Genomic DNA, 26964 nt, shown 5'->3' with positions numbered 1-26964 from the left:
CAGTGGGACGTAAAGTAATTTTCATTAGAGACGTGCAGGAATTATTTCCAATGGCTTTTGGTAAAAATTAACTCAGAATTATCGAGTAGGAAATGGAACATAAGGGAGAAAAGAGTGGGAACACAGACATTTTGCGTTTCTTAAACATTTATCCTTGCGAATTGGTAAATATGTACATTTCAAATGTATCGTACAATATGTTTTCCAGAGTCAGCTAGCTCTCTGTTGCGTATGATGTTAAGGAGTAAGTGAATTTGTCAGTAGCATTCAGAGGCTTTCTGGAAGTACGAAGATCAGTACTTGCAACTATATTCAAGCTATATTCAAACTATATTCAAACTATATTCAAACTATATTCAAACTATATTCAAACTATATTCAAACTATATTCAAACTATATTCAAACTATATTCAAACTATATTCAAACTATATTCAAACTATATTCAAACTATATTCAAGCTATATTCAAACTATATTCAAGCTGAGTGCTTTTATATTTAGGAACAGTCTCAGAGATTTCTACATCTCTTTCCAGATTCTTCTAAATGAGGTATAATCTGCATGCAGCGAATATGCACACCTCCCAACAGTACAGTCCCATTAGTGTTTATATGTGTATGTACCCACATACCCTTGGATATAGATATAGAGCAATTCTAGCCCCGCCCCCTCTCAGTCACTATCCCCCAGAGGTAGCCTCGATTCTGACTTCTAATACCATGGCTTTGCCTGTTTTTGAACCGCGTGTAAACCAAATCATCCTGCATACTCCTTTAAGTACAGCTTCTTTTATTCAATATTGTGATTAGGAGATTCAATCTTGTTCTCAGTAGCAATGGTTTGTGTGTGGGGTGGGGGTGGGGGAGTGTGTTTTAACTGCTGAGTGCTCTTCCTAAATACGAATATACTCTACAATTGATTTACCCATTCTGTTGTTGAAGAACATTTAGGCTGTTTCCAATTTTGTATAATTAGGAGCGACACTGCTGTGACCATTCTTTTACGTGTTTTTGGCGGACCTAAACACTCATTTCTCTTAGGATGATGCCCACCAGTACAACTCCCAGATCCCAGGGAAAGGCATATATTCAATTCTGGTAGACACCATCAGTTTTCCCGAGTGGCCCTTCTGATTTAACACTCCCGCTGGCAGCTTTTGGAAGTTCCAGTTCCTCACATCTCTGCCACTCGCTGGTGTTACAGATTTTCTTGAATAAAGGAGCATAAAGTGAGAAACTTCATGGGATGACTTTAAACTATTTAAAAGCTTTCAATTCCTTGAATCAGAAGATGTGATCCCCATTTCCCTTAGATTGTAAAGTTCTACCTCGTGAATACTGATGAAGCTTTCTAAGTAGGATTTAAAGATCGGAAACGTGCTTCCCATGGCTTCATGGTGCGGATACTGGGCACGAGGAGGGGGGTTCCAATAGTTCAAGAAGTGCGATGCTGTCTCTTTCATTCGTGTCCGAAAGGTCGTGGTCAGAGCCTTGAATTACACATTTTATTGCCATCCTTTGCCCTTTTTGTTCTTCTTGCTTTATTTGCCTTCTTGTGAACCGTCAGCCTGAGGGGGGATGTTTCAGGAGCAGGTGGAGGCAGAGGTGGATGCCGGGCAGAGACAGGTTTGGATTAGACGGGACACCAGACCTGACGGCCTGATGTTCGGGTCCCCTTTGATTCTAAAACTCTGGTTCTAATTGTGGCCGTCATACACATTTGGATCGGCCGTTCGTTTCTTCTTGGGTACTTCGCGTCTACCCATAGTAAATCAGCCTTTTAGGTTGAGTTGTGAACTCTTTTCCTTCCATTCAAGAGTGGCTCTACTTTTTATAACCGAAAGGGCACTTTCAGTCAAGGGAGCGTGTATGAGAAAGAAAAACATTTTTTATTTGATAAACTTTTTTTTTTTAATTTTTTTTCAACGTTTATTTATTTTTGGGACAGAGAGAGACAGAGCATGAACAGGGGAGGGGCAGAGAGAGAGGGAGACACAGAATCGGAAACAGGCTCCAGGCTCTGAGCCATCAGCCCAGAGCCTGACGCCGGGCTCGAACTCCCGGACCGCGAGATCGTGACCTGGCTGAAGTCGGACGCTTAACCGACTGCGCCACCCAGGTGCCCCTATTTGATAAACTTTTATTGAGCACTTATTTCTGTTCTGGGCACAAGGGGTATAAGGATGCCAGAGATCAAGGCTGGAGGAACAAAGCTGGCTCTCAGATAAACCTTCCCACACAGTGGTTAAGGATCGCTACCTATAGATGAAAAAATAGCATCCTTCAATGAAAGAAACTTTAACCAGGTTAGAATGGAAATCTCGAGACTTTTGTCCCCCAAAACTACTTACACGTAGATATACTATATTTCATGGTTGTGGGAAAGAAACTGCTCTCGCATTGAAAATTAAACTAATGGGGCGCCTGGGTGGCGCAGTCGGTTAAGCGTCCGGCTTCAGCCAGGTCACGATCTCGCGGTCCGGGAGTTCGAGACCCACGTCGGGCTCTGGGCTGATGGCTCAGAGCCTGGAGCCTGTTTCGGATTCTGTGTCTCCCTCTCTCTGTGCCCCTCCCCCGTTCATGCTCTGTCTCTCTCTGTCCCAAAAATAAATAAACATTGAAAAAAAAAATTAAAAAAAAAAAAAAAAGAAAATTAAACTAATGGACTGTTCCAGAGTTCAATATGGCCATGTTTTAAGGCTTGAGAAGAAGACATTTTCTAAATGGTTCTTTGAACAAAGTGTATCGACCTCACTTTGCTCCCAGAGAACATCTTTGCTCCCTTGGGGAGCTCACAGGAAGGCTTAATGCCAGCACATTCTCCCCTGTCCTTTTTGTTCCTGTCATCTTGTCATTCTTGAACGAAACTAAGGCAAGCAGTGTGACAAGAGCCCCTAACATTCAGTGTTCAAGATAACAATCTTGCTGACTCTCTCCCACCTGACACTGTCTTCATCTTTGGGTAAAGATTCTGAGTTGACAAAAAGCAAAGAACTTCAAAAGTATGGTATTGTATCATTTTTCTTGATTTTGAAAGGGATCTTGCAGAGAATAGGAGTAAGAATTTGGAGAAGGGGGTGTGAGGGGCTGAGCACTAGCTTAGCCTGCTTTGTCATTTGCTTTCCTTGGTCTTGCCACCCTGCTCTAGCCTTCAAATAACAGACTCTTGTGAGTCTTACTGTAGGCATTTTGTCTGAGCAGAGTTTTTTGGCTTTCATCAGGTGACAGTGTGACCTTAAGATTTTTCCATGACTTCCAAAACAGCCTTAGCCACTTCTTAGCTAGGTAGCCAGAGTCATGGGGCCAAAGGTTTTTCTCTCTTTTGGGGGCTATATGAGATTTACACTTAGGTGACTTCATTACATTTGGTTGATACCTCCTATGGCTTAGATGGGACACCGGACCTGGTGGTCTGATGTTCAGGTCCCCTTTGATTCTAATACCATCAGTGGTCCTCAAGTGGTAAAAGCCTTTGCAGAACTCACTGATGGTCGTTAATTTGAATCATGCAATTCTGTTCTATGGGTACCAACACATGTGAAGGAAATTTAAAAATAATATAAAGTACACACACACAGTGTTCTTTTGTGGCTAGAGGAATTGCATAAGATCCTAAAAGAGGAACTATTGTTATTTTTAAGGTTAAACAGTAAAATATTTTTTCACTGCTGTCATTAGAAGTCAAATGGTAGCCAAGAGTCCTCCAAAAAATTATTTACAGTCTATACTAAAACAGGATATTGTCATTATTTATCTAGGCTGTTTGTTGTGTTTTGATTATAAGATATTCACTGAATTCAGGCTTCACATGCTTTGCTGCTTGACTTATGATTTTCCTAATGTTAGGGATTCTGTTCTTGGAGGCAACGCAGATATATTAGGACTAACAAGACAGTTAGGAAATGTGTTCTTTACTCAGGCAGGGAATTTCTCCGCACTTGAGTTCCTCATTTGTAAAGAGGAGATAAGCAGTATCTTACTCCTTCATCATTGGATGCATTCCTTGGTAGGCATGTGCTTTGCAGAAAGAGCGGTATCTGAAGTCTAAAGAAATCATTAGGATTTTCCTCCTTCCCTTCTTAGACGCTTTAGAGCACCGTCCATATCTCGGACTTGTATGAAGTCCCGCATAGTACCGGTTCCTGCTTTCAAAGAGCTCACAGTCTGACGTTGGGGGCATTGGCGGGAAAAGGTCAGGCACATAGAAGGAGAATTGCAGTTCGATTTTGGAAATCTGCACAGGGACGGAGCCTGTAACCCAGACTGAGAAGAGAAGGCCAGGCTTCCAAGTGGAGGTCATGCCAGAGCCGTGACTAGAAAGATAAGGAAGAGTTGACTGGGAAAGGGGTGGAGGAGGACATTCCAGGCAAACAGGGCGGCAGAGAAAGGGAACGGCGGTAAGAAACATGCAGTGGATGGAAAAGTAGACTTCCGTTCTGGGTGGCTGAGAGACAAAGTATAAGGCCTCCAGGGTAGAGTAACTATCCTTTGAAAAGTTGTGATTCAGAACGTAGTCCGAAGACTGTTCAGGGGACAGCTTTAAAAAAAAAACTTCTGGGTTGCCAGAGGCTCAGTGTGTAATGTCTAAATAGTGTTCTGATGGGATGAGGGACCTGGACTTTACAGTGTAGACCAAGAATCTCTGGACGGAATTCACTGATCCATTGTATTCCTCACCAGGGTGTGTGGGGGTGTGGGTGTGTGTTTCGTTGTTTGTTTTGGAGAGCAGGTGAATTGCATTCATCAGGTTTTCAAAGAGGCCTGTGACTCAAGAAAGAGTGAGTAAGCACCATTGCTCTAAGTTGTTGAGGGGTTTTAAGCAGGAGGGGGGCACGCTCTGGTGCATGTTTTAGAAAGACATTTCTGGCGTCTGTATGGAGGGTGGCTATCAGGCCGACAGGCCCACGGCGGGGAGGCCAGCTAGCAAGGTGTGGGCAGTAGCCCGGGCCAGGGACGACTAGGGTTTGAAGTAGGGCGGTGGTTACAGAGATGCAGAGTTGCCTCCGGGTTTGGGAATTACCAAGAGGTTAAAATGTCAGCGCTTGGCAACTGCCTGGCTGATGGGAAGTGAGGGAGGGGGAGGAGGCAAAGAGAGCTTCTGAGTTTCTGCCTTCGACTGAGAGGGAAGAGAAAGGAGGGAGTAGGTTTAGGAAGGAAAAAGGGGAGATCAGTGAGTTTAAGATTCCCGGGGCTGCCCAGACATGGAGCCATACATACTGAAGGGATGAATTTGAAACACATGAGCAAACCGATGGTAGTTAAAATCAAGAGAATTTGCAGAAAAAAGAGCATGAGAGGACCAGACCTTAGAGCTACCCAGTTCTTTTTTTTTAAGAGCTACTCTAGTTCTAAAAAAAAAAAACAAAAAAACAAAAAAACACTCCTGTATGTTTCCTCTGCAGTAACAGCACTGAACACTTCTGGCCGCCAAAAGTGTGTGTGCGCGCGTGTGTGTGTGTGCGCGGGCGTGCGTGTTGCAGGGGGTGTTCCCCACACCACGCAATTCTCAAATACCAGTTGGATGTCCTACAGTTTCCCTCATATTTGACTCTGTACACCTGGAGACAGTATCAGATCCCACAGGTTAGGGGTTCAGGTCCCCACTCTTGCCATTTCAGATGTCAATCCCAAGTCCAGGCTGTCACCGGACTTCTGAAAGGGGGCTGGAAATCTATGGTTTTCATGAGCACCGCCCCCCCACCCCCCCCCCCCAGGTTCAATTAGTTTGCTACAGCAGCTCACGGAACTTAGAAAAGCATTTTACTTACTAGAGCACCAGTTTGTTATAAAAGGATCTAACTCAAGGGCAGCCAGCTGAAAGAGAGGCATAGAGCAAGGGGTGTGGGAAGGAGAGATGGGCTTCCACACCCTCTCCAGGAAGCCACGCTCTGGCCACCTCCGGGTGCTCTCCATCCCAGAAGCTCATTGAATCTCCCAGTTCAAGAATACTTGTGGCGTTTTATCAGCGGCTTCCCCTCTTCCCAGAGGTCAGCGGGTGGGGCTGAAAGCTCCCACCCTCTCATTACTTGGTCTTTCTGGTGATCAGCCGCATCCTGAGGCCATCTAGGGCCCCCCACCCAAGTTGCATCATTAGCATCAACTTTAGTGTGCTCAATAGAGTCCCATCATGGATAACAAAAGACTCTCCTATCAGAACATTCCAAGGGTTTTAGGTTTGTGCCAGGAATCCAGACTGGTCAAATAGATTTATTACACCACCCCAGTCCTGTCTACCGCCCTCATTTACTAGGTGCGGGGAAATGGGGCCTAGAAAGGTCGAAGGACTTTCTGCAATCCAAGTAGGTGACTCTTAGAACAGGGGCTTGAAACTCAAACTTTAAAGTCTTTGCCAGCTCTCTGCTCCCCAGGAGACTCACCTTGGGGAACCTGAAAATGAGGTGCCCCGGCATTCTCTGATTTGTTTTATAATGTCTACATCCATCACACTTTCAGTGGAGAAGATTCTACTTTTACCTAAAATTTTATTTTCGATTGGTGCTAATTTTTTTTTTTTTCTCCACTTATCCCCACCTCCACTCTAGCCCTGCATTTTCAAATCTTGCGGCTTTGGGAACACTTTTCCAATTCCAAAGTTGTCTTCATTCCTCAGACTGTGTTTAGAACTGGACTCTAGGGGGATACGCATCCGACTCTTGATTTCGACTCAGGTCATGATCTCTTGGTTAATGGGTTCAAGCCCCACATCGGGGTGGCAGTGTGGAGTCTGTTGGGGATTCTCTCCCTGCCCCTCCCTCTCCCTCTCCCTCTCCCCCCCCCCAAAATAAATAAATAAATAAACATTAAAAAAAAAAAACAAAGGAACTGGACTCTGGGAAGTGCTACCAGGGTTTTGGAATGGATTCTCATTAAGAACTTTAATCTCCATGGCGGCCGATTCTTCCTTTGGCTTTTTTCAAAGTGGGGTCTATTAAGGTACAATTGTCCTATTGCAAATTTTACCCTTTTTGGTGTGCGGTTCCCAGAACTTAGCCAACACATATTATTATATAACTAGCACCACTATTAAAATATAGAACATTTCGGGGCGCCTGGGTGGCGCAGTCGGTTAAGCGTCGGGCAATAGGGAATCAAGGGAGAGTTTAACTTTGTTGGTGGGACAAGTGACTCTAAGGCGCGTTCGTGGTTGCTGAGGATAAGGCAGTGCCGGGAGTGAGGGGGGAAGAAATGGATGTTTGAAATCATAGTCTTGTTATGAAAAGAGGACCGGCTTCAAGAACACAACAGATGGGGGGGGCGCCTGGGTGGCGCAGTCGGTTCAGCATCCGACTTCAGCCAGGTCACGATCTCGCGGTCCGGGAGTTCGAGCCCCGCGTCGGGCTCTGGGCTGATGGCTCAGAGCCTGGAGCCTGTTTCCGATGCTGTGTCTCCCTCTCTCTCTGCCCCTCCCCCGTTCATGCTCTGTCTCTCTCTGTCCCAAAAATAAATAAACGTTGAAAAATAAAATAAAATAAAATATAGAACATTTTCATTCCACCCCCCACCCCCCACCCCACCCCAGAGCTTCTCTTACTCTTCTTTGTAGTTAATCAACCCCAATACCCAGCATCCAACCCCTGGTGACCAGTGACTTCTTTTCTGCCCCTATCATTTTTCCTTTTCCAGAAGGTCATGTAAGTGGAATTTTATAACATGGAGACTTTTGAGTCTGTTTCTTTCACGCCTCGTAATTACATGAGATCTATCCATGTTGTTACGGATATCAGTAATCAGGAAACAAAAGTAAGTGAAGTACCTTTGAAGATATAGTTGGCCTTATTAAGTGCTCCATGAATCGGGCAGCGCCCCATGTAGCAGGTAGAGGGGAGCTCCAGGAGCTGTGCAAAACAGAAGGGTTTTCTAGACAGACATGAGATAGGGCAGTCAGCAAAAGAAAAGAAAGGGTTGTTGCAGACAAGGTCACTTTCCCTTAGGGACATATACAGGGTGTCTTATTAGGTGGATTGCCTCATCTTTCTTTGGGGCTTGGGGATGGCCCCTGTGACAGATTAACATATTGGAGCTGACCGGAAGACATTTCTGACTAACTGGTTAAGACTACACTTCTGGGAAAGGTTGAAACGGGAATTAGGTGAGGTATTAAGCCCCGGTTTGGTGACTTGGCCTAGCGTAAATAGCTCTGTTTGGGCCTGCGGTTTTCTTTTTAACGGTACTTTTTTTTTTTTTCCTTTCTGTTGCTGAGTAGTATTTCATTATTGGACGTGGCACAGTTTGTTTAGCCATTAATCAGCTGAAGTTCATTCGTTTGCTTCTAGTTTCTGGCAGTTGTCAATAACGCTGCTATAAATACTCGAAGGCAAGTTTTGCTGGGAGCACAGGTTTTAATTTCTCTTGGGTACACACCCCGAAGTGTCATTGTGTTGCTGGAATGTTTGCTCAGTGAACGTTCAACGTTATGAGAAACTGCCAGTTTCTCAAGGTCATTGTCATCACTTGGTATGTTTTTTGTGTTTGTTTTTTAACCCTTCTAATAGGGGTACAGCATATGTCATGGTGGTTTTAATTTACATTTCCCGAATGACTGATGATGTTGGTCGTCTTTCCGTGTGCTTAACTGTCATCCCGTATTATGTTTGGTGAAGTGTTTCCTAAAATCTTTTGCCCATTTTTGAAAAATCAGGTTGTTTCTTTTGAAAATATTTTTCCCACTCCTTGGCTTCTCTTTTCATTTTTCTAAGAGAGTATTATTGGAGAGCAGAAGTTATTCGTTCTGATGAAGTCCACTAGTGGAGAAAATTAGCCCTGGACTAGACACTGCTCTGGTCCCACCTAACCAAGCTTAAAGGAAGACCTGAAAGGAATAAAATGTTTACAATGAACTCAACTGCCTCCCATAAAAATGTTCAAAACTATGTAACCAAATGCAGAAATATCTGACACCAGGTGAAATTCACAATGCCCAGCAACCAGTTACAAGTTAATAGACAAAGAATAAAAATTCAACCCATAATAAGGAGAAAAATCAGTCATGGAGAAGAGACCCAGAAGTGACCTCAAATACAGAATTAGTAGGCAAGAACATTCAAATAGTTGTTATATTATATTCCACATAGTCCTGAAGCTAGAGGAAAGATTAGACAAGCTAAGCAGGGACATAGTAAATACAAAAAAAAAAAAAAATCACACAAATTGAACTTCTAGAGATGAAAATTATGATTACACTGGAAGGGTTTGACAGCATACTGACTACAGAAGAAAGGATTAGTGAACTTGAAGACGGCAATAGAAACAATCCAAAATGAACAGAGAGAAAAGACAAAATAAAATGAATAGAGCATCTGTGAGAACTTTGGTTGGTCATAGATACATGTAAGTCTGCTATTAGAATGTATCCTTTTTCTCTGATGCTTTTAAGAGTTCCTCTTTATGATATATTGTTGTAGTTTTCTTCCTGAGTCATGTGTTTGGGTTTTGTTGGGCTTCTTACCTGTGGGTTTACATTTATATCAGGTTTGGAAATGAAATTTTTCCTCCATTATTTTATCAGCTATCTTTTTCTGACCTCCTTTTCCCCATTATTTCCCATGACATGGATATTTGACCTCCAGAAGTGAGTAAATATAAGATTTTTTTTTTATTGTTTAAACCCCTATGGAAGATGATTGACTATTTAATGCAAAATAATAACAGTAACTTGTTGGGTTTATACCTTATATAGAAATGCAATGTGTGATAGTGATAGCACAAAACCTGGGAGGGATGAAATTGAAATATACTATTGTAAAGTCCTTATAGTAAAAGTTTTTCAAAAGTTTATTTATTTTTGAGAGACAGAGACAGAGCACAAGTAGGGGAGGGGCAGAGAGAGAGAGGGAGGCACAGAAGCCAAAGCAGGCTCCAGGCTCTGTGCTGACAGCTCAGAGCGGGGCTCGAACTCACGAACCACAAGATCGTGACCTGACCTGAAATTGACACTTAACTGACTGAGCCACCCAGGCACCCCTGTAAGCTCTTTATATTATACATAATGTGGTATAACAGCACTTAAAAGACTGCTTTAGGGTAAAGATGCATACTATAAAGCTTAAAGCAATTGCTTAAATAACAAAACAAAGCATTATAGCTAATCACTGAAGAAATAAGATGAAGTAGAATCATAAAATATACTCAATTATTCCCAAAGGAGGTAGAAAAAGAGGAAAGGGGGGAGAAAAGGACAGATGGAACAAATAGAAAACAAAGAATAATATGAGCCTAAGCCTATTAATAATCTCATTAAATTTCAATGATTTACACATCAAATTAAAAGGCAGAGGTTGTCAGACTTGGTTAAAAACAAAAACCAAAACCAAAAAGCAAGACCCAACTTATATGGTGCATAAATAAAGTCAGCCTTGGATATGAAGACGCAAATAGGTTAAACGTAAAAGGATGGGGGGAGAAAGTTCCATGCCAACAACTAATCAAAAGTTGGAGAAGCTAAATAACAGACAAAGTATATTTCAGAGCAAAAATATTACAAGAGGCAGAAAGTTATGTCATAATGCTATAAGGCTTAAGTCATCACAAGACAAAAATCATAAACACTCATGCATTTAACCGAGCTTGAAAATACATGGATCAAAATCTGATTGAACTTGCAAGGAGAAATGGACCAATTCAGAGAGTTCAATACCCTGATAATTGATAGGGGAAAAAAAAGAAATCAGTAATTTATAGAAGACTTGATCAACCAACTTGACCTAATTTACATTTATAGAACATTGCACTCAACAACAGCTGAATGTACATTCTTTTCAAGTGCATACAATACACTTATCAAGCTAGATCATATTCTGGGCCAGCAGACAAGCTTCAGTAAATTTTAAAAGATTCAAGACATATAAAGTTTATCCTGTGACTACAGTGGTATTACATTAGAAATCAATAACAGAAAGGCACATGGAAAATCCTCAAATATTTGGAAAGCAAAGAACACATTTCTAAATAATCCTTGGGTCGGTGCAGTAACCAAAAAACAAATGAGAATGTACATTGAACTGAGGGAAAGTGAAATGCAATATATTGGGATTTGAGGGATGTTCCTAAAGCAGTACTTAAGAGGAAATTGGTAGCATTAAATTATTAATTATTAAATGATTAGCATCCTTAAATTGTAATGCTACAAATTCAGACCAGTGGGCTTGAATTCAAGCACAAGCTAGAGGAGGAAAGTAACAAATTAAACCCCGTGTAAATAAAAGAAAGGAAACAAATATCAAAGTGAAAAATCAATTAAATAGGGGGGAAAAGGAGAAAATCAATGCAACCAAGAGCAATAAAGGATCAGTCATATTGCTAGACTTCTAGCCAAACTGATCAGGAAAAAAAGAGAGAAGACACAAATTTGCAGTCTCAGGAACAAGAGAGGCAACATCACTATAGAATCTATAGATATTAAAAGGATAATATGGAAATGTTACTAATGACTTTATGCCTATACATTGACAACTTCCATTTAATGGAAAAAAATACCTTGAAAGACACATATTACTAAAGTTCATTCGAGGAAAATCGATAATCTAAATAATGTTATGTCTGTTAAAGAAATTGAATTTGTAGGGGCTCTTGGGTGGCTCAGTAGGTTAAGTGTTCTACTTTGACTCAGGTCATGATCCCACGGTTCGTGAGTTCGAGCCCCGCGTCGGGCTCTGTGCTGACAGCTCAGAGCCTGGAGCCTGGTTCGGATTCTGTGTCTCCCTCTCTCTCTGCCCCTCCCCTGCTTGCACTCTCTCTCTCAAAAATAAGTAAAAACATAAAAAAATATATATTAAAAAAAAAGAAATTGAATTTGTAGTTAAAAATATTCCCACAGTGGAAGCACCTGGATGGCTCAGTTGGTTAAGCATCTGACTCTTGTTCAGCTCAGGTCATGATCTCATCGTTCATGGGTTCTAGCTCTGCATCAGGCTCTGCACTGACAACACAGAGCCTGCTTGGGGTTCTGTCTCCCTCTCTATCTGCCCCTCCTCTGCTCACTCTCTATCTCTCTCCCTCAAAAATAAATAATAAATATATATTTTTTAATTCCCATGATGAAAACTACTGGAGTGAATGGCTTTACTGGGGAATCCACCAAATGTTTAAAGAGGAAATAATACCAATTCTATGCACACTTTTCCAGAAAATATAAGAGAAGATAATGCTTCTCACCTCATTCTATGAGGCCATTTCTATGGTACCCAAACTGAGGATATTAGTAGCAAAAAAACACAAAAATAAACCTGCAGGCCGATAATTACCATAATATAAATGCAAAAATTTTTAGCAGTACTTTAACAAATGGAATTCAACAATATATAAAGAAGATAATACATCATATCCAACTAGTATTTATTTCAGGAAGGCAGGGTTGGTTAACATTTGCAAATGAATCAATGTAGTTCACCATATACACACAATGAAGAAGAAAAATCACTAAAAAAACAAAACCAAAAAACAAACCTATATGATCATCTCAATAGATACCAAAAAATGCATTTGACCAAATTCCACATCCATTCCTAATAAAATTTCCCAGCAAAGTAGGAATAGACATGATCCTCCTCCAATTAAGTAAGAGTATCTATGAAAATCCTTTAGCAAACGTCATACTTAATATCAAATGGCTGAACATTTTGTACTAAGATCAGAAATAAGGCAAGGATGTCCATTCTCCCTACTCTTCAACATTGTACTGGAGATTCAGCTAGCGTAATAAGGCAAGAAAAAGAAATCACAAGCATCCAAATTGGAAAAGAAGAAGTAAAACTGTCTTTATTTGCAGACAACATGATCATCTGTGTCTAAAATCCTTTGGAACTTACAAAAAAGTAATTACAACTAATAAACAAGTTATGCAGGTTTGTAGGACACAAGATCAGTGTAGAAGTTAAATCGTGTTTCTAGAACTAACAATCAGAAAGGGGAGAAAAAATATAAGGTAGCTTAAAAAAGATGAAAGAGGGATAAAGAAAGGCAAGATCTGTATACTAAAAACTATACATTGCTAAGAGAAATTAAAGGAGACCTAAATAAAGAGAGATATACCATATAGATGTATTATAAGACTCATATTGTTAAAATGTCAGTCTTGCTCAGTTGAGCCAGTGACTCAATACAATTCCGTCAATATCGCTACAAACCTTTTTTGCAGGTTTTGACAGGCTGGTTCTGAAATTAACATGAGAATGAGAGATCTACAATACCCAAAACAACTGTGAAAAGAACAAAGTTGTAAAACTTATCATCTTGATTTCAAGACTTATTATAAAGCAACAATAATTGAGACAATGTGGAATTGGCATCCAGATAGACAAATAGATCAATGGAAAAGTATATGCAGTCAATTTATTTTTGATGAAGGTATACAAGTAATTCAGTGGAGAAATCAATACTCTTTCAGTGAACGGTGCTGAAACAATTGAATATTCACATGTAACTATAATCATATGAAAAGCTTTGACCCGTAGTCATACCATATAAAAAGTCTACTCAGGGGGCGCCTGGGTGGTGCAGTCGGTTAAGCGTCCGACTTCAGCCAGGTCACGATCTCGCGGTCCGCGAGTTCGAGCCCCGCGTCAGGCTCTGGGCTGATGGCTCGGAGCCTGGAGCCTGTTTCCGATTCTGTGTCTCCCTCTCTCTCTGCCCCTCCCCCGTTCCTGCTCTGTCTCTCTCTGTCCCAAAAATAAATAAACGTTGAAAAAAAAAATTTTTTTTAAAAGTCTACTCAGAATGGGGTGCCTGGATGGTTCAATTGGTTGAGTGTCCAACTCCTGGTTTCAGCTCAGGTCATGATCTCTTGGTCTGCAAGTTTGAGCCCCACATAGGGCTCTACACTGACAGTGCAGAGTCTGCTTGGGATTCTCTCTCTCCCTGTCTCTCTGCCTCTTCCCCGCTTTTGCACACGCACCCTCTCTCAATAAATAAATAAATAAACTTAAAAAAAAATGTTTTTTAAAGTACTCAAAATGGATCATAGACCTAAATGTAAAACTAAAATGTACATTTAAAACCTGAAACTCTAACACTAGGAGAAAACCTTTATAACCTTAGATGGAACAAAGAATTTTTAGATACAAAACCAAAAGCATGATCCATAAAAGGAAGATTGATAAATTGGACATCTTCAAGATTAAGAATTTTCGTCTTCAAAAGACAAGCCACAGACTGGCAGAAAATAATTGTCAATTACATATTTGATAAAGGACTTGTATCCAGAATATATTTTTAAAAAGAACTCTCAAAACCTGTAGATGGCCATGTAGGAGGCTCCTGAACTCACTTTCTCCCATGGACACACAACATCGACAGCTGCACATGGAACATTTTCTCTGAAAGAAATCCAGAAACTAGCTAAGTGGCTCCAACACAATGAGGAAATTAGGAAAAAAACCCACATTGAAATGGGTGGAAAAGGCAGAGACACATGTCAATCTCACTAGAACCCAATCCCTGACATAGCAATCAATATACAAACGAGAGGGAACTCACCACCCTCAGCTCCTCCCTGAGTAATGAAAGGGTTTGTTTGACCCAACATCTAGCATTCCTATTTTTTAAGACTTCCACCTTGGGACCGGCTCCCAGAACTCCTGGCTCTGAAAAACAGTGGCTCTGAAAAACAATGGGGCTTGCATCCTTGAGACTATACCAAACAAAGAAACAGATTGTAGCAAACAAAGAAGCAGTTCTTTGGGCCTGGGAGGACTCGCTGTGGTTATCCCCCCAGAGTGTGGTGCAGAAGCCACAGATAGAAATGTCTCCCAGTCTTTCCCTTAAAGAGACCTGTTTGCAGCCTGAGGGTTAGGCTCCTAATTTAACATATATCTAGGAACTGACTGTGATCCTGCCCAAGACTGGGGAGGCTAGCAAGCATGTCTCTGCATTTTCCTTCTGTTAGTATCTCCCTGAAGGGGGAATGTGCACGGGTTTGGAGCCCTGACTTTAAATGCTACTACTTTTGAGTCACCCTTCCAGTCACTGTTCATCTTACTTAGGTCCTCCCCTTTGCGACACTGACAAGGTCTTGGCCCAACCCTCACTCTTAGGAACCAGCGACTTGGACAATCACAAGGGTTTGAGGGCCAACAAAGACCTAAGCCTGGACTTTCTGAGACGGTTCCTCTCCTGCATGAGACCATTCTGTGAAGGTTGGGAGAAATGGCTGTTTTATCCAATGCACGGACACCAACACAGAGAGTCAAGGAAAATGAAAAGGAGTGTGTTCCAAACAAAAGAAGAAGTGAAAACCCCGGAAACAAACCTTAGTGAAACAGAGCTAAATGGTTCACCCATAAAGAGTTCAAATTAGCGGTCATAAAAACTCCACGGAAATACAAAAGATCATGAGACTATTATGGACACTTATTTGCAAACAAATCGGACAATCTAGAAGAAATGGATAAACTTCTAAAAACATACAACCTACCAGAGACTGAACCGGGAAGATGAACAGAAAATTTGAACAGAATCGCTAATAAGGAGATTGAATCGGTAATGAAAAATCTACCAACAAAGAAAATCCAGGACCGGTTGGCTTCATTTGTGAATTCTACCAAACATTCAAGGAAGCACGAATGCCAATCTTTCCAGAAAATTCTTCCAGAAAAAAAGAAGAGAGGGAAACACTTACAAAGTCATGTTATGAGGCAGCATAACCCTGAAACCAAAACCAGGCAAAGACATTACAAGAAATGAAAACTACAGGTCAATATCCCTGATGAAAATAGATGCAAAAATTCTCAACAAAATGTTTGCAATCCAAATTCAACAATACCTCAAAAAGGCCATACACGATATCTAGAGGGATTTGTCCCAGGGATGCCAGGGTGTGTCAACATCTGAAAATCAATCGATGTGATACGCCACATTAACAAAATGGAGAACAAAAACCCTAGGATCATCTCAACAGATGCAGAAGAAGCTTTTTAAAAAATTCAACATCCATTCATTGGGGGCTTAGACGGTTAAGCATCCCTGGATTTTTAACTCAGGTCGTGACCTCACAGTTTGTGAGATCAAGCCCAGTGACAGGTTCTGTGCTGACAGCTTGGAGCCTGTTTGGGATTCTCTCTCTCTGCCCCTTCCCTGCTTGCGCTCTTTCTGTCTCAAAATAAATAGACATTAAAAAAAAGAAAAGGTAATTGCATTTACAGCTGCATCATAAAGAATAAAACACCTACGAATAAATATAACTGAGGAATTAACAACTCTGTACGCTGAAAAGTCTAAGACATTGATCAAACACATTAAGACAAATACATGGAAAGAATTTCCATGGCCGTGGATTAGAAGAATTAACATTGTCCAAATGTCCATACTATTTAAAGCCACCTACAGAGTCAATGCAATCTCTATCAAAATTCCATGGCATTTTTCACAGAAATAGAAAAACAATCCTAAAATTTGTAATGAACCACAAAAGACCCTAAATAACCAAAGCAATATGGAGAAAGAACAAAGTGAAAAGCATCACACTTTCTGATTTCAAACACTGTTACTGAGTTGTATAGTATTTAAAACAGTACAGTATTGGCACAAAAACAGACATGCAGATCAATGAAACAGAATCGAGAGCCCGGAAATAAACTCATGCACATGTGGTTAATTAATTTGTAACAAAGGGGCCAAGTGTATACAGTCGGGGAAAGATGACGTATACAGTTGGGAAAACTGGACAGCCACATGCAAAATAATGAAACTACACCACTATCTTACGCCATACACAAAAATCTCGAAGTAGGTTAAAGCCTTGAATGTAAGACCTAAAACCATAAATCTCATAGAAGAAAACACAGGGGGTAATCTCCTTGACATCTGTCTTAACAAGATTAGATTTTTTTGGATTTGACACCAAAGGCAAAAGTAACAAGAGAAAGAATAAATGAATGGGACTACACAAAACTAAAAAGCTTTGGCACAGCATCAGAAACCATCAAAAATATGAAAAGGTAACCTGTGGAATGGAAGAAAACATTTGCAAGTTATATATCTGATAAAGGATTAATATCTAAAATATAAAAATAACTCCTACAACTCAGAAGCAACAAGAAAGAAAGAAAGAAAGAAAGAAAGAAAGAAAGAAAGAAAGAAAAGGAAGAAGGAAGGAAGGAAGGAAGAAAAAAAGAAAGAAAGAAAGAGAGAGAGAGAGAAAGAAAGAGAAAGAAAGAAAGAAGGAAAGAAAGAAAAAAGAAGAAAAAGAAATCTGGTTGGAAAATGCACAGAAGAAATGAGTAGACCCTTTTCCCAAAGCGGACAGCATCACTAATCATTAGGGAAATGCAGATCAAAACCACAATGTTAGAATTCTAACCACCTGTTAGAATTGCCGTCATTAAAGAGACAAAAGATGACAAGTGTTGGCAAGGATATGAACAAAAGAGAACCCTTGTGCACTATTAGAGGGAATGTGTACAGCTACTTTGGAAGAGTATATAAGTTACCAAAAAAATTAAAAATAGAGCCTTTGATCCACACCAATTCTACTTCTTGTGTGTATCTGAAGGATAATCACTATCTCAGATAGATATCTGCAACCCCCCCCCCCCAACAGCACTTTTTACAGTAGCCAAGACTTGGAAACGACTTCAGTTTCCACTGATGGATGAGTGGTTAAAGAAAATGTGAGATAGGTAGGTAGGCAGGTAGGTGGATATACATCTATATGTATACTGTTTTCCATAGTAGCTGTGCCCCTTTACATCCCCTCCAATAGTGTACAAGGGTTCTCTCTCTCTCTTTTCTAATGTTTACTTATTTCTGAGAGAGAGAGAGCATGAGTGGGAGAGGGACAGAGAGACACACACACACAGAATCTGAAGCAGGCTCCAGGCTCTGAGCTGTCAGCACAGAGCCCGACGTGGGGCTCAAACCCACGGACCACGAGATCATGACCTGAACCGAAGATGAACGCTTAACTGACTGAGCCACCCATGTGCCCCACAAGGGTTCTTTTTTTGTCCATATCCTCGCCAACACTTGTCATCTCTTGTCTTTTAAATGATGTTTATTCTAACAGGTGTTAGATGACATTTCATTGTGGGTTTTTTTTTAATTTTTTAAGTTTATTTATTTTGTGAGAGAAAGAGTGTAAGCAGGGAAGGGACAGAGAGAGGGAGAAAGAGAGAGAATCCCAAGCAGGCTCCTCACTGCCAGCTCAAAACCAGACGTGGGGCTCTAACTCATGAAACTGTGAGAAAATGACCAGAGCTGAATCCAAGAGTCAGATGCTTAACCAACTGAGCCACCCAGGTGCCCCATCATTGTGGTTTTGGTTTGTATTTCCCTAATGATTAGTGATGTTGCCCTCCTTGGAAAAAGGAGGCACAGTTTCCAACCAGATTTCTTTTTCCTCTCTCTCTCTCTCTCTCTCTCTCTCTCTCTCTCTCTCTCTCTCTCTCTTTTGCTGTTGCTATTGAGATAAGTATCTATTTATGAATATTATTCCACTGTAAAAAAAGAAAGAAATTTTTGACAACATGAATGGACCTTGGGGGCATTATGCTAAGTGAAATGAGTCAGAGAGAGTAAGATAAATACTGCATGATCTCACTAATCTGTAGAATCTAAAAAATCAAACTCACAGAAACAGATCAGATTGGTGGTTGTGAGAGGCATGGGGGTGGAAGAAATGGGTGAAGGTGGTCAGAAGGTACAAACCTCCAGTTATAAAATAAATTCTGGGGATGTAATTGTATACCTTAACCTTATACAATGTTACATGTTGACAGTAACATAATAAAACCAGGACGAAAAAACTATCAAAACAATAATAAGAAAATAAGCAACCCAGTTTTAAAAGGCTTGAATTGGACAAAATATGTGGACAGAAACACTGCCAAAGAACGTAAAGTATGTCATATAAGCATCTGAAAGGATACTGAACATCATTAGTAGGAAAATAAATGTTGAAACCACAATGAGATACCATATACCTAGTACAATGGCTAAAATTAAAAATTCCCATCATACCAAGTGTTGGTGAGGATGTGAATTCCACAGCTGGAATCCCCATACAATGACAATAGGGATATAAAATGATACAACCTCTTTGGAGAGCAGTTTGGCATGAGAAAGTTACGTAGACACCTCCCTCCCATATGACTTGGGCACTCCAATCCTTGGTATTTAGTCAAGAAAAATAAAAGCATATGTCCATACCAAGACTTTCATACAAATATTCATAGCAGCTTTATTTGTAAGAGGCTAAAAGTGGAAACAGTTTAAATTCTGTCAACCGGTAAATGAATTCAAATATTGTGTTATATCTATATAATAGACTACTACCCATCAGTTAAAAGGCATGAGCAAATATACTGCTACAATAGGGACGAATCTAAAAATAATACATACTGATAGAAGCCAAACAAAACCAGAAATGTCTTACTATGTGATTCCATTTATATGAAATCCTGGAAAATTCAAGCTAATCTATAGTGACAGAAAGGAGATCAGAGGTTGCTTGGTATGTGGCTGTGGGGTGAGTAGGAGGAAGGGATTACAGAGAGGCACGTGGCAACTTTTGGGGGCACAGAAACTTGACTGTGGCGATGGTTTTACGGATAGATATGTATTTATGTCAAAACTTACCGGGGCGCCTGGGTGGCGCAGTCGGTTAAGCGTCCGACTTCAGCCAGGTCACGATCTCGCGGTCCGTGAGTTCGAGCCCCGCGTCGGGCTCTGGGCTGATGGCTCGGAGCCTGGAGCCTGTTTCCGGTTCTGTGTCTCCCTCTCTCTCTGCCCCTCCCCCATTCATGCTCTGTCTCTCGCTGTCCCAAAAATAAATAAACGTTGAAAAAAAAAAATGTTTAAAAAAAAAAGCTTACCAAATTATGCATTCTAAATATGTTCAACTTACTGTATATTAATTATACTGAATAAAACTATTTGAAAAAAGAGTAGGGAGGGGCAAAACCCACTAGGGAATAGCATAGAGCAGGGAAAGTTCTTGAATTCTCTAATTTTGTTTTGTTTTCCCCTATCCCTTGCAGCTGTGCTCATTTGATTTCCTTTAAAAGACTAGGGTTGGGGCACCTGACTGGCTCAGATGGAAGAACATGCAACGCTTGATCTTGGGGTCCTGAGTTCGAGCCCCATGTTGGGTCTAGAGATTTTTTTTTTTTTTTTAGTTTTTTTTTTCAACGTTTATTTATTTTGGGGACAGAGAGAGACAGAGCATGAACGGGCGAGGGGCAGAGAGAGAGGGAGACACAGCATCGGAAACAGGCTCCAGGCTCTGAGCCATCAGCCCAGAGCCCGACGCGGGGCTCGAACTCCCGGACCGCGAGATCGTGACCTGGCTGAAGTCGGACGCTTAACCGACTGCGCCACCCAGGCGCCCCTAGAGATTTTTTTTTTTTTTTTTAAATAAAAAGGGGGGAAAAAGACTAGGAGCTATATTAAGGGAATTAAAAAGTACATAATGACTAAATGCTAATGTGATTGTAGTAAAACTATTAAATTCACACCTTACAGGTAGCTATGTAAATTGGTATGGCACCTTTGGAAAACCAAATGGCGATGCATTCCAAGAACCATTTAAGTATGTTTATATCCTTTAATCCACTAATTCCACTTCCAGAAATTGATACTAAAGAAATACCATTTTATTTTATCTTATCTTATTTTAAGTTTATTTATTTTGAGAGAGAGAGCGAGACAGAGAGAGAGTGTGTGCACTCGGGAGCAGGGGAGGGGTGGAGAGAGAGGGAGACCGAGGATCCCAAGCAGGACCTGCACTGTCATTACCGAGGCCAACATACCACTCGATCCCACGAACTGTGTGATCGTGACCTGAGCCGAAATCAAGAGTCGGACGTTTAACCGACTGAACCACCCAGGCCCCCCAAATGACGATTTTGGTTTTTTTAAATACAATATTTATTGTCAAATTGGTTTCCAGGCAACACCCAGTGCTCATCCCAACAGGTGCCCTCCTCCATGCCCATCACCCACCTTCCCCAACAGTTTTGCTTTTTTTTAAAGACATAAACTTATTTTCTGGAGAGGCAGAAAATAAAATTTAGAAAGCTTTAAAACGCATGAAGAAAGCTGAATCATAAGACAGAGGATGAGAAAGCTGAAAAGCAACCCGATTTCCACTGCAGGACCCCCACACGAGTATAAATTGCTAACAGCAGGCTCCCAGAACTTGGGCTGCCCACTCGAGAGAGGAGTTTCCCCTGGGGAATCTGATTAGCCCAGGAGAAAACCTAAAAATAACCATACAGAGAGGATGGGACAGCAAGTCAGACTTCATTCTTATATATGAGCACATTGTCCAGGATCGTCAATCATTTGGGGGAAAACATCCAAATGATAGGAGAACAGAAAGTGAAGGAGAGAGAAAGAATCAAAGAAATAATTCAAGAAACTTTTCCTAAGAGAAGAATATGAGTTTCTGGATTGAAAAGGCCCCCTGAGCATCTTGCACGACGGATGAAAATAGACTGTCCGTAAGGCACATAATTCTAAAACTTAGGGCACAAAGGAAACATTTCACAAGCATCCGTAAAGAAGAAGAAATTGCTTGCATGCAAATAATCAGTTCCTCGGGGCACTACCCTTACTTCAAATTCTTAGCAGCCACTATGCTTATTTCACATGGTCAATATCACATTGGACGGCACAAAGACTATTTCTATCATTGCAGAACCTTCTAGAAGACAGCGCTGCTCCAAGTACCCCTGCCCCTGATTCATAGTGAGACTTGATTTTGATGAAGTTGTATTTCATATGTACTTTCCCGTTGGCCACCTTTGCCAGATTAATTTTGTTTTGTTGTTTTGTTGTACAATGAATACATACTTTCTTTTCAAGGTGTGCGTGTTATCAACATCCTTGTCTTTATTTTGTTTTACAGTTGTTTTTTCAGCAATGATATTTGAGACTATTACAAATCAAGATCTGCCTGTGATCAAGTGTGTTTTAATCAATCATAAGAACAATGATTCATCACTGGGGATATCATCATCGTATCCCATGGTAAAGTAATGTTAAAATTCTAACTTTAGCTATTTTCTCTAGAGACCATACTTTGTAAGCTGTTGAGGCCTACCATGGCCATATGGATTTTTCTTTCTGTGTTTGGAAGTATATTATGTACTCATATGCACTCCATTCCATCCAGATCATGTTCTCTCGGGTTTGAATTCAGGAAAGACACCAATGCTGAGCATGAATAAGTAACAGAAATTACCCTTTCTCCTTGAAGAGAACCCAAGCTTCTCCCTCAAACCTGAGCCCCTAATTTCCAACTGCCTCCTGGTTATGGTTAAAATGGGTTTTCCATTTGCTCATTAAAATCTACCTATCTATTTTATTTTATCTCTACTTCCCCAAACCTGCTCCTATGCTTGTATTAACTGATTTCTGTTTCTGGCCCTGTGTAGTTCCAGGCTTGAAAGGTCAGCATCGTTTTGGGCTGCTTCCTCTCCCTTACCTTCACATTCGGTCAGTTACCAAGTCTTGTCAATTTCCTTGCTTTGCTAGCTCTCACTTAATCTCCTATTCTCTGGTCCCACAGCTACTTCCAGAATTCAAGCCCTCAGTATCTCCCCCATAATCCCAATGATATCGTAAGGGACTTCTTCCTTCTAGAGTTCATCTCAGACAGGGCTGCCAGACTGTTCTTTCTGAGGCACAGCTACATCCTTCACTGCCTGGCTTGGACCCTTCAGTGACTTCCCATTAAGCTGACATGAGATTGCTCTATTATCCGACTCTGGCTCCGTCGGGTTCCACCTTTGTTCTTCATCACCCTTCTCCAAGCAGTTCGTATAACAGCTTAGGTATTTACTCAGAGGAAGGAAGCTTAAATAACAGAGGACTGAAAGTATTTCAAAATATTAGAAACATACGGCAAAAAGGGAGCATACCTTAGCCGATTCCGTGAACATTTGCAGTGAAGGATTCATGCTGATGGGTAGTCACTGCTTTCTTTTACGTGGGTGTAATACCTAAACACATAACACGACGCCCTGAACTTCACTCCCCACCCCCCTAAAATCAGACATAGCAAAAATATTCTCAAATTTTAAAAATAGTGTGAATTTTATAAGAATATAAAACTTCTGGGGGCACCTGGGTGGCTCAGTCGGTTAAGCGTCTGACTTCGGCTCAGGTCCCGATCTCATGGCTTGTGAGTTCGAGCCCGGCGTCAGGCTCTGGGCTGATAGCTCAGAGCCTGGAGCCTGCTTCAGATTCTGTGTCTCCCTCTCTCTCTGACCTCCCCCCCCCCCCCCCCGTTCATGCTCTGTCTCTGTCTCAAAAATAAACAAACATTAAAAATAAATAAATAAATAAATAAATAAATAAATAAATAAATAAATAAAACTTCTGATTTAAAACCTGATTTTTTATGTCCGATTTTTAACAGAAATTGGCATCATAACATATTGCTTATTAATAATGACACTTTGCATACACAGGATTTCCGTGTGGACAAAAAAATGTTAATATCTTGCCATGATGTTTTAAACTTTTATTGTCTTTTCAACTTAAGAAAATAGCTGCTTACGTTTCAGTGTTTTCTTATAAAATACAGTCTTCAAAAAAAGCTAATAATTGGTCTTGGTTCCTAGTATTAAGTCCTGCATTATTTTTTTCATGCAGTATAAATTGTATGCTTATGCAATATTCAGGATTGGATTAAGACCTCATAGCTCTCAAACAGCATTTCACAGACAATCCTGCAAATCCTAGATGCTGCAAAGATGTCTGCACAGCTTTTACCTCCTTGAAGCTGAAGCTGCTCTTTTTGGGTATTTTCCTACTTTAACGTGAAGTGGATTATTAGGGTAGCAGCGTTCTTGAAAATAATGGTTTAGATTTCATCCACAGTTCACACTGCTCAGATGAGACATCTTTCTTTCTTTGTTTCTTTCTTTTAAAGTTTATTTATTTTTGAGAGAGAGAGAGAGTGACAGAGCGTGAGCAGGGGAGGGGCAGAGAGAGAGGGAGACGCAGAATCCGCAGCAGGCTCCAGGCTCCGAGCCATCAGCACAGAGCCCGATGCAGGCCTCGAACTCACAAGCCATGAGATCATGACCTGAGCCGAAGTCAGGGGCTTAACCGACCGTGCCACCCAGGTGCCCCAGATGAGACATCTTTCTGGGAATCTTGTAGTTCGGGTGCGTTCTGAATAACCAAGCACTCTAGTAGACAAAACGTGCCAATGTAACTCGAATAAATAGGCAGCTACATCCTTAGCTGTGTTACCAATATATCCTAGAACCAAAGTAAGATGATTTTACTGTTCCCACAACCCATTTAATTGTTTAAAGTCATCATTTATCATTTCTGTTTGAAGATGAATGTGGTGTGGGTGCTGGGTTTCTCCACTGCAGAGTTACTGTTTGTTTTCTTTGTAATTTACAAGTATCTGGGGGAAGATGCAAATATCCGGTTTCTCCTCCAATTTTCACCTACTGATTTTAGCACCCGTTGGGGATCTTGCCACAACAGTTTTACTGTGATGTTTGCCTAAGGGTGATTTTCTTTTCCCCCCATTCCCTCTACATTTACACAGTGAAATTCTGTGAAGAAGAGCTATATCTCTTCTTTCTATTCAATTTATTCATATCAATATGGACTCAGAGATATTTATTTGATTCTATGAGTTATGACCTGAGACTGTCACTTTTATTATGGTATTCAGATTTGTCCCACTTAGGCCATTGGGAGCCACTTCATATAGACTTCTGTGTCATTTCAACACATTCCCTTGTTTTCTCAAGCACTTCCTTACTTTCCAGGGCTGCAGGACAGTTCAGCCCTGGAATTAGCCATTTCTCTAAAAAGCTCTCCAAAACACTGGAGGATGGTGTTTAGAAACCAAGGTCTGAGAGTCGGGTGTGCTCATTGCTATTGGGACGTCATTGCCTCTAGGCAATGTATGTACTTACACTACTCCTCCCCCCCACACACACTCTATTTATCTATCATCTCTGCATCGATCTATTTACCTATCTATGTATATACCACCAGAAATCATGCTGATAGCTCTGCTTTCAATTCAGCTTTCAATTCAGCAAAGGGTTTATTCAGCCTTTTCTTCTTTCCAATTTTGTACTTCGTTCTTCGATAGTAAGAAACCTGGTTCTAATTATCTATAATAAATGACTTATGTAAACCTAGTATATAGGTAACCTGATTTCAGAATTGCTAACCCACGCCCCAGTGAGACACAGAATTACTAACTAGAATACAGCCTTTGTGTACAATTCTTTTTGTCTTTAACTTTATAGTATCCAACATAATATTTTTCTTTTCTTTAAGTTTATTTATTTATCTTTGAGAGAGAGGAAGAGAGAGAGGGGGCACGAGGGAGTGCAGGGCACAGGGATAAGAGACAGAGAATCCCAAGCAGGCTCCACACTGTCAGTGCAGAGCCTGATATGGGACTTGAACTCATGAACCACGAGATCATGACCTGAGCTGAAATCAAGAGTAGGACACTTTACCGACTGAGCCACCGAGGTGTCCCAAGCACACGGAGTTGTATTAGCTATTGCCAGATGCTCCCCAGAAGGGTTGTACCAGCGTGCATTCCTCCAGAAATGTATAGAATAGCTGCTTCCTCCCAACCTCACCAACAAAACGTGTGGTCATACTTCAAAATTTTTGGCAGATTGACAGATAAGTAGTATCTCAGTGTTGTTGTTGTTGTTGTTAAGTTTATTTATTTATTTTCAGAGAGAGAATGTGAGCAGGGGAGGGGCAGAGAGAGAGCGAGAGAGAAAGAATCCCGAGCAGACCCTGTACTGGCAGCACGGAGCCTGACATGGGGCTCGAACTTAAGAACCGTGAGATCATGAGCTGAGCTGAAACCAAGAGTCGGACGCTTAACCAATTGAACCACCCAGGCGCCCCTCAGTGTTGTTTTAATTTATATTTTCTAATTATAATTGAGTTTGAACATTTTTTTCATATGTTCAAGGGCAAGTCTTTATATCTGTCTTTGGTGAACTGTCTATTCAGTTCTTTCTCCCATTTTTCTTTTGTGTTTTGGTCCTGCATCCCTCATTGTCAAAAAAATTCTTTATAAATTAGGGGAATTTATTTGTAGTCTGTGTTGTGAATATTTTCTTCCAGCACGTCAGGTTTTTTAAATTTTGTTTTGTTTTGTTTTTACTTTATTCTGTGCCTGTCTTTTAAGACCCAGCTCGAAAATAAATAAAACATTAAAAAAATTTTTTTTAAGGGGGGCCTGGGTGGCTTAGTCAGTTAAACGTCTGACTACCGCTCAGGCCATGATCTCATTGTTTGTGAGTTTGAGCCCCACGTCAAGCTCCGGGCCATGGAGCCTGCTTTGGATTCTGTGTCTCCCTCTCTTTCCCTGCCCCTCCCCTGCACGCACTCTCTCTCTCTTTCTCTCTCTCTCTCTCTCTCTCTCTCTCTCTCTCAAAAAATAAAAAAAATATTAAAAAAAAAAAAAGACCCAGCTCAATTTCTGGATTTCAGTGAAGCATCCCCACCACCCCCATCCCAGCTTGGAAGTTACCTGTCTCTTCTCCAAAGTTCCAGAGCACTCAAATTTACCTTTCTTTCTTTTTTTTTTTTTTAAGATTTTTTGTTAATGTTTATTTTTGAGAGAGAGAGAACAGAGTGCGAGCAGGGGAGGGGCAGAGAGAGAGGGAGACCCAGAATCTGAAGCAGGCTCCAGGCTCTGAACTGTCAGCATAGAGCCTGACACGGGGCTCAAACCCACGAACCTGGAGATCATGACCTGAGCCAAAGTCGGATGCCCAACTGACTGAGCCACCCAAGTGCCCCTCAAATTTCCCTTTCAAAGTAGTAGGTATCCTTTTTTTTTTTTATGTTTATTTCTTTTTGAGAGGCAGAGAGAGATGGAGTGCAAGTGGGGGGAGGGACCGGGAGAGAGGGAGGCATAGAATCCCAAGCAGGCTCCAGACTCTGAGCTGTCAGCACAGAGCCCGACGCGGGGCTCAAACCCACGAACCGCGAGATCGTGACCTGAGCTGAAGT

The 26964-nt window shown here is 41.0% G+C and overlaps 1 protein-coding gene across 2 annotated transcripts in view; it reads left to right on the top strand.

Annotated features, from left to right (window-relative positions):
• Positions 1 to 26964, top strand: part of FLT3 (fms related receptor tyrosine kinase 3) — a 126124-nt gene that overhangs the window by 49097 nt on the left and 50063 nt on the right. For both annotated transcript variants that reach the window (XM_047876134.1, XM_047876125.1), the window contains exon 2: positions 21839 to 21960. In XM_047876134.1, coding sequence (XP_047732090.1) covers positions 21853 to 21960 — 108 coding nt within the window. In that variant the 5' untranslated portion in view covers positions 21839 to 21852. The remainder of the gene's footprint in view (positions 1 to 21838; positions 21961 to 26964) is intronic.

This window comes from Prionailurus viverrinus, chromosome A1, assembly GCF_022837055.1.
Source record: "Prionailurus viverrinus isolate Anna chromosome A1, UM_Priviv_1.0, whole genome shotgun sequence".
In the NCBI taxonomy this organism is placed as follows: Eukaryota; Metazoa; Chordata; class Mammalia; order Carnivora; family Felidae; genus Prionailurus; species Prionailurus viverrinus.
Note: the sequence above shows the minus strand (reverse complement) of the source record. Positions and strands in the feature narration are given on the sequence as shown.